General features: G+C 40.0%; 1 protein-coding gene across 2 annotated transcripts in view; it reads right to left on the bottom strand.

Moving 5' to 3' along the window:
- hmcn1 (hemicentin 1) overlaps positions 1 to 8718 on the bottom strand; it is an 83702-nt gene that overhangs the window by 26260 nt on the left and 48724 nt on the right. For both annotated transcript variants that reach the window (XM_032524875.1, XM_032524874.1), the window contains exons 32-44: positions 8437 to 8718; positions 7140 to 7248; positions 6866 to 7035; positions 6489 to 6643; positions 5873 to 5996; positions 5606 to 5707; positions 4766 to 4942; positions 4362 to 4513; positions 3970 to 4093; positions 2193 to 2368; positions 1679 to 1775; positions 613 to 735; positions 339 to 494 (exon numbers count right to left, since the gene is read on the bottom strand). In XM_032524875.1, coding sequence (XP_032380766.1) covers positions 339 to 494; positions 613 to 735; positions 1679 to 1775; positions 2193 to 2368; positions 3970 to 4093; positions 4362 to 4513; positions 4766 to 4942; positions 5606 to 5707; positions 5873 to 5996; positions 6489 to 6643; positions 6866 to 7035; positions 7140 to 7248; positions 8437 to 8718 — 1947 coding nt within the window. The remainder of the gene's footprint in view (positions 1 to 338; positions 495 to 612; positions 736 to 1678; positions 1776 to 2192; positions 2369 to 3969; positions 4094 to 4361; positions 4514 to 4765; positions 4943 to 5605; positions 5708 to 5872; positions 5997 to 6488; positions 6644 to 6865; positions 7036 to 7139; positions 7249 to 8436) is intronic.

Genomic DNA, 8718 nt, shown 5'->3' with positions numbered 1-8718 from the left:
CATTTGTTGCATAAATATACACCTTTCTGTCAAACTGTCAGGAACAGTAGATCCAGTTATCTTAATTGTGTTTCATTAATTGTAAAGATAATACAAACATGACTTTATAAATGTGTAATTTGTTTTGACATCCCTTCAGTTTAAATCATGGTATAAAAAATACTAGAAAAAAATGTAATGTTTTATATATTATTTCACCTTGTTTATTCAGAGCTGGTTTTAGTGATTTTACCACCCTGTAACTGATAAGACTTTTCTGGCAGTGAAATCTAAAAGGCAAAACAACAACAGAATGTCTTTGATTACCCGATGTTACACATCTGGTGGCACACACATACCATAAACCTGGAGGCTGTACTCCTTGGAAATGGTGCCGGCTACACTGGAGGCCATGCAGATGTAGGAGGCTGTGTCTGTCCTCTCAGCGCTGGAGATCTGCAGCTGGCGACCTCCTGACAAAACCCTGAGTCGTTGGTCCGACTTGAGCTCAGAACCTGGTTCACACAAAAGGTTAGATATGGTGTTCAAACATGTCAATCACACAGTATTCAGTGCATCATAAAATATCCATATATAGTGTCTTTGGGTCTCTATAAACAAACACACACTAACCGTCCTTCCTCCAGGTAAGGCTGGGGGGTGGTATGCCACTGGACTCACACACCAGAGTGATGAGACTTCCTTCAATTACAATTAGAGGAGACACCTCCTCTGAGTCGCGGATACTGGGAGAAACTGTAATAATGACAGGACACCAAAAGGAGGCGCTCATGTCTTATTCAAGTTACATGCTGGTGCTGGTTAACTGAGGTTAAAAGTGAGTACAATGTAAATGGGTACCTAGAAAATGTTTGTATATTATTTTTTTTATTTTTAATATAAAAACTCTGAATATAAGAAAACATCAACTGTGGAACCTAAACATAGAACAGTGGATGTAGGGACTTAAACCAAAATTATGCCCAGCCATTGCTGCTATCATAAAACAGGCTTCAGGTCAGTTCACAGATAACTACAGTATGGTAACAGGCCCATGCAGTCTTCCATAGTCGGTTCAGCTTCATTAGTGCTCTGCATACTAATTTAACAACTTGAATGTTTTACTTTTGTCAGAATCAAAATCTTAGTGAACACAAACATATTCTTATGGACAGAATAACAAACAAATAGAACCAATTAAAGGTCCCATGACATGGTGCTCTTTGGATGCTTTTATATAGACCTTAGTGGTCCCCTAATACCATATATGAAGTCTCTTTCCCGAAATTCAGCCAGTCCCACAATGAGCTTTACTAGGATGTGCCATTTCTGAGTCTATAGCTTTTGAGGAGGAGATAGGGGGAAGGCTGGGGGTGTGGACTTGATCAACTGCCCCTTTTGCTAGTTTGAAAGCCATGATGTCTCTCTCTCATGGGCAGGCCAAATTCTCTGGGTGGGAAAAGCAGAGAAAGGGCAGGTAACCTTGCTTCTTATGACCTCATAAGGGACAAGATTCCAGATCGGCCCATCCGAGCTTTCATTTTCTCAAAGGCAGAGCAGAATACCCAGAGCTCAGTTTACACTTACCGCCATTTCTAGCCACTGGGGGACCATAGGCAGGCTGGGGGAACGCATATTATTGTTAAAAAACCTCATAAAGTGAAATTTTCATGCCATGGAACCTTTAAAATAAACTCACCCCAGACATTGAGGTTATAGTTCTTCTCCGTTTTGCCAGCAACATTGGTGGCTTCACAGGAATACCTGCCTGAATCCTGCACCTGGGCACTATCAACCTAACAATTAGATATACAGACAAATCATTAAAGATTGGTAACAACAACTGACTAACTCTAAACTTGATTTTTTTGGGCATTTCCAGACTGCATTTTTGGCTGGACCGTTGAAGACATGAAAAAGTAGAGAGAGGGGAAATGACATGTAGCAAAGGGCTGCAGGTCGGAGTCGAAACCAGGCCTGCTGAGTGGAAGAGTAAACCTCTATACATGAGTGCCCGCTCTACCAACTCACCTATCTGGGCAGCCAGCCAATAAACATTTTATTAAAAAAAGAGGTGAATTGAAGAAGTACAAAGGTTTTAATTAGAAGGAACAACAGAAACATGTAACACCTATGTGAATACTTCAAGTTGTCTGAAAACACTATCACATCTTTAAAGATTAAGAAAATAGTTTTATAATCTCCATCTGTACCTTGAGCAAACTACCATCTGCTGAGACAGTCAGACCAGGCTTCCTGAAGAGTAGACGGCCATCTTTGCGCCAGGTGAGCTTAGGTGGAGGGATTGCATCGCTTTGGCAGTGCAGCTCCACTGGACGACCAAGCATCACAGTGGCATTCACCTCCTCACCCTTAATGTTCGGTGGCACTATGGCAGACATGAAAGCAAGCTACTGAAAATGTTTCTCTGACAGATTAAAGAGAATCTTTACAAAATAAGACACTTCATGAGATAACCATGCACACTATTTATTATTTTTTAGCAAGTGCTCTTTTACATCAATTTAACTTGAAAGTTAGCCTGCTATTCCATTCTAAATGCTGTAAATTCTTCACATTATCTCATTAACAAAAAGACTGATTGCTTCCTGAGAGGCACAGGCTCTGTTAAATTAAGCATCTGGTGCTCTTTATGTACTTATTCTATCTTGGGCTATGACAGCATCATTAAACCAGTTCAACATTTGTTTGTGGTATTAACAATTAGAGTAGCTTAATTTTCAAGAAATTCATGAAACCTAAATTCCATGGCAAATATAAATGTAAATGTAAATGTACATTTACATTTATATTTGCATGCAAACATGCACTGAGACACATAATGACTCAAGAGAAATTCCCACAAGAATGTTTTTGTTCCCCTGTGACTAAGTATAATCACAACCAAAGATGGGTGTCGCTGAGACCGGTTAATTAGATTTCCTTCAACATTTATTGGACTCATTTTAGAGCCACAGAAAGGCAGTTGGAAGAAGAAACGAGTTTGTGCAAAAACTCAGGAAACATCTGGAGGATTCCACCCCCTGTATGACAATGTCTCTATTCTAATAGCAAACTGAACTTCTTAAATATAACTCAAGTTTAGGTGGCAAGCTTCTGAGCTTCTGTTTATCAGTTTTCATTGAGACAGGACTGTCTCCGTTTTTGAATGAATCTGGTCATTGGGGAATCTGGTCATTGGGGAAAGACCGAAACAGGCCCTCAGTTCAGTATTTGGCCAGACACAGGAAGCTGCAGAAGAGTGGTAGCAATTACCACAACAAATCTGCCTTTATTTCTCTGGACAAGCTCTTTTTGATCTTTCTGAGGAAACACACATCATGTGGATGTTTGTATTCTGCATGCATATGTTCAATCAGACATGCAAGGACAGACACAGACAAGCACAGGCTTTATATGTAAACTACTACTCCTATTACCTCAGTGACATTATCTTTGATCAGACTTGTATAACAACTGATCTGCCATCAAGCTCAGCTCTGTGTAAGGAACTGACAAGGTTTATTGGAATGCTAAACGTCACATCATACTTCCTCTCCGTGCACATGTTTAGCTTGAGGACTTTTTCAAATAATGTTCAAGTATGTTAAATCAGGTTTCGTGTTGCATCTGTTGCTCAGTAAAAAGACATATTACAATCAACCACAAGCATTACTCAGTGAAACAAGAAGAGAAACAAGGAAAAGTGCCTGTTTTACAAAAACTTTAATATAAAAATTCTAAGCAAAGCATCCCAATTTAAAAAAACACTTCTTCTCTAAGGTCTGACTTTATTTGTAATGTAGTGCAGGATTTTTGAAGTCTTGCTCATGATGACGGTGAAAATTATGTCATTGTTGGCTGATAAATGGCTCAATCTATGAGCCAGTGAGCAACTAAAGGGTGAGCAAAGTGAGCAAAAGGGAAAACCCACCACTAAAAGTCAAAATCTCATGTCAAAAAACTCCTAACACATTTTGATTTACTCACCATAAACTCTCAGGTCGTACTCTCTATGTTGTTCTCCTCCGGCGTTGACAGCCACACAGGTGTACCTGCCTGTATCACTAACCAGTGCACTGTTCAGAGACAGCCCTCTGCCACCAGACAACACCTGAGCCGGGGGGGGGGGGGGGGGGGGGGGGCAGGTCAGAGACCAGATCATAGCACACAGCACACACACAAATATACACAAATATAATCATCAAAAAATCTACAGAATAATATCATGACTCTCTGACATGTTTCATTAAACATTTGTCTTATAATGTGTATGTTTAAATTATTCTTATCCTTATTTGATTGGTGATTATGCCACATTTTGCCTCATTATAAAAATCGACATATTGATAGTGTTTCAAGTTTCAAAAATATGTATACACCTGTATGCCATGTGATACACTTGCCACAGGGCTGCCATCTTTGAGCCATGTGAGGCTGGGCGGAGGAACACCGGTGGCCTCACATTCCAGCCTGGCAGCCTCGTTCACCACAACTGTTACTGTACCACCTCGGCTGGAGATGATTGGAGGCACTGCAAGGAAGGAAAGGATTGCATTAATGCATGACATATAGTCAAATACAGAAAAATTCTACATTGCTGTTGGAGTTTTAAGAGGTTGGATACGGTGGATAACCACTAGTGGATAAAGTATATCTTAACCCTGTCACTAAGTTATCTCTTAATTATAGAGAAACATTATTATGATGTCCACTTATCTGATTTCATATTGAATTCACATCAGCAAATCTCAGTGTATTGCATGTCATATAAAAAGACACTCACCGTACACCTGCAGGTTGTGGGATAGCTCAGCAACTCCAGCCAGGTTGACCGCTACGCATCTGTATATCCCTGCATCAGACAGTTGAGCTCGTTCAATCTCCAGCACCTGGCCACGATTCAGCATGGTCACCCCAGCGGCACTTGTCAGCGGCCGGCCATCTTTGTACCAAGTGATAGCTGAAACACAAAGGGTAACAAAATGCATTACATAAAACAGAAAATGACATCAGAAAGAAAAATAAATAAAAAATTGGACATAGTTAATTAGAATTAAATAGAATAGAATAGAATAGAATTCACTATTTGACTACTTGTGATTTTGAAATTTGTGAGTCCACAGTAACGGGCATAAAAAAACATTTAAATTTATACTGTATATATTTATACATGTGTATTTTTTCATGTTTTTTGTTGAATAAGCAACCAAGCAAAGTAGCTGACAAACCAGGGCTCTATATTTTTGCTTAGGACAAAGAAGCTTACATTAAAACAGATTTCTAAAAAAGTATTTTCACATGTAACATGGTTTCACAGATATCAGATTGTTGGACGTAACACATGCTGTAAAATGCAGAAACATCCCAAGAAAAGAGTGTTCAATTACACTGGAATGTGACTTCTTATCTGTACTGAATTTGCACACCGGAAAGAAAGTGGGAAGATAGTGAAGCTGCTTGTAAGGAATCATCTGAGATCAATTTTCCGCAGTTCCAATAATGATTAAAGATAAGGAAAGCAGCAGTATAGCCAATTCCAACTCAGCCATAGAGAGAAAACTATGCCCTGTAGCCTGAGAGTGAACACAGCAGGGTGAAGGAAGAAGTTTGTGAGACGTCTTACCAGGTAATGGGCTGCCTGTGGCCTTGCACTCAAGCTCAGTGGGAAAGCCAGACAGGATGGTCTGGTTGATGATCTCTCCAGAATATGGGATACTGGGAGGCTCTGAGGGACACACACAAGAACAATAATTTATCAGATGATATTCTTCTGCCTCCACCTAGTCTCTCGACACAGAAAGCAGAGAAGTATATCTGACAGAAACCAGGAGGTGAGTGAGACAACAGACAGAAACATGCAGAGATAGTGCTGTGTTTATCTTTAAGTTACCATGGACACTGAGCTGTATGTGGTGTTGGGCTTCACCAGCTGCATTGGTGGCCAGGCAGGTGTATTTCCCAGAATCCTCTAGTCTTGACTCTATGACCTTTAGCATTCTGCCTGCCAACTCCAGCTGTGACAGATACAAGCACAAACAAACACAGGGCATACAAAATTCAGACTAGAAACTTCTTCATATTTTAGATCAGAAAAGTATATTCTACATGTTGGAAGAATTTGTCAGTTTAGAATCAAACAGCTGATGCCAATCAGCCAATACAGGTGTGACTTCAGTGCTTTGAAGTCATTTAGTTAATCATATGCTTTATTTCTGTGTTTTTAAGCTTAATAAAAAGCATCACAGATAAAAGTCAAAACGTCAACTGCAGTTGTAAGCTGGAAAAAATAACAGTGCCTAATTTCTTTCTTTGTGCTGCATTTCAGCAATTCAAATTACCACCCTGAAACAAAACAGTGTTTTTTAAATTCAACAACGGTTTTTGAACGACTTACAGTGTTTGGGGCATTTCAGCAGCATCATTCTGCATTGGGGTTTCCCTGTGCCTATTCCAGTGGTATGTAATAAAATTTAGCAAAATAATAATCGGTCAATCAGGATCCCAACCTTAAGGTGCCCCTGTGTTGTGTCGACAGGTCGGCCATCTTTAAGCCAGGTGATGCTGGGAGGAGGGATGCCGCTGGAGATGCACTCCAAACTAATCGGCTTGTGGAGAAACACTGAATGTTCACCAGGCCCCGTGGTACGAATGGATGGAGGAACTGGGGAGATAAAGAGGATAGTTATTCTCTTTAAAACACTTTGCAGCAAATTTGGAAAAAAAAGGCATTACAAAAAGGCAGAGGGTATTATTTACCCAAAGTGGGAGCGTTCCCGTGGCTTGCATTCAAAGCACAAATTACATTTATTTCAATTATTGTGCCTGTGTCAGAAAACACTACATTATAGTGCAAAACATATGACAAAGCATTTTAATATTTTACCATGGACAACCACATTGAAGTCCCTCTCGTGGTCTCCTGCTTCATTAGTGGCTACACACTGGAAACGTGCCGTGTCAGAGACCTGAGGGCGGGACACAATCAGCCGTCGACCGCTGGCTGCCACCCTCAACCCCTCACCCTGTCTGACTGGTTTTCCATCTTTATACCACCTGGAAAATATTCATTTTAAAGTGAATATGTGTGTACATATACATGTGTATTTAAATGTATGTGTATTTAAGTTTATCTGTATGCATGAGATGGAGATCCTTACGTAATGACAGGTGCAGGTGTTCCAGTGGCGTGACACTCCAGCTCCAAAGGGCTGTTGATGATCACCGTGCTGTCTGTCACGTCATCAGCTCCATCAATAAAAGGAGGAACTAGGATTTAAAAAAAAAAAGTCTGTGATGTTCTTATATTTGACGTTTTCAATTGGAAAATGAACTAAAGTTATTCCATTACTTTTATTATTAGTCCTCTATTTCCGCTGCTGACAGTAACAATAACCAAAAAACATCGGTAAAAATGGTATGCCTGGGTCTCTTGCTCTGAAAAGAGACCCAGGCATATCATACCAAGCAATCTTCTGGTTGCCGGGAATTGGCAGATGTCTATTTTTATGTGAAATGCACACATGGTGCCAACAGCAACAACCTTAGCACAAAAGAACTGCATCAGCTCAGGTTTCACTTGAGTTGCTGTGGCTAAGTGGTTAACGTGTTGGACTAGAAATCCATTGGGGTCTCCCTGTGCTGGTTTAAATCATGCTGTAAACAGCACTATATTTTTCTAGCAGGCACAAACTGTTAAAGAATAAACTAAAGATGACAAGTTCTTGGAGTGATAAAGTTTGCTTTTATGGATTAAACATTGGAGAGGGTACTTCCTAAATTGCAACAACTCCATCCGTCTCATACCAAAAAGAAAGCACTGTCTTTCCCTCTGGCATTTACTGATTGCGAAAGAGTTAATGGTTGAAATACACATTCGCAATTAAAGTTTTTACTTAAATGATTGATCCAACTTAGAGCCATACTGAGAGTTTTTTCTGCATAGTTTCTGATTAATGTTAGGTATCCTGGACCAACATCAACAGATATCCTGGCTCTAAGCAGCTTTACAACTCTTATACCTGGATGGCCAGTTCAGGTAACAACCTTCACGGATGTCATTTTACCTGACATATGCTAAATCAAATGTTTGTCTTTTATTTATTTATTCAACTACTGTTCATATGATATGCATGGAGACAAATCCTTCTTTTTTAATTATCAATTTGAGTCAAAAATTAGAATTGAGGTCCAACAGAGAAATTATGGAAAGAACAGCAAGGCCACAACATGCATACACAAAAGCAAGCCAACATACTAGAAAAGTTATATTTTATAAAATTAAAAATTAAAAAGGTTGAAAATAAATACAGCCCACTTGTTGTCATCATGTCTCGTAACTTTGGGTCTGCCGGACGGTGACAATGTAATAATTAAAACAATGAGGCATAAATGTGTGTATGTTCTGTGCATGTCATTTTTAGTATAGTATATAGTTATTTTTGTGTATCTCTATACCTAAAACTTTGACGTCGTATTTGACCTCCTTCTCTCCAGCGATGCTCGTAGCCACGCAGACATAACGTCCGGAGTCTGATACCGTGGCTGAGAATATTTCTATTTTACTCCCCTGCTCGAGAAGACGGACACTTTCACCATCACGCACAGGAACTCCATCTTTCAGCCAGGTGAGGGAGGGGGGAGGGTGTCCCCCAGCCTCACACTCCAGAATCAGGGACTTACTGAGGATCACTTTCCTCTCAGTTGGCCCATCATCACCCCCTGCAATGGTGGGAGGCA

Source organism: Etheostoma spectabile, chromosome 9 (assembly GCF_008692095.1).
Source record: "Etheostoma spectabile isolate EspeVRDwgs_2016 chromosome 9, UIUC_Espe_1.0, whole genome shotgun sequence".
NCBI classification, from domain to species: Eukaryota; Metazoa; Chordata; class Actinopteri; order Perciformes; family Percidae; genus Etheostoma; species Etheostoma spectabile.
The sequence above is the reverse complement of the archived record's forward strand: the minus strand, read 5'-3'. Positions and strand labels throughout refer to the sequence as shown.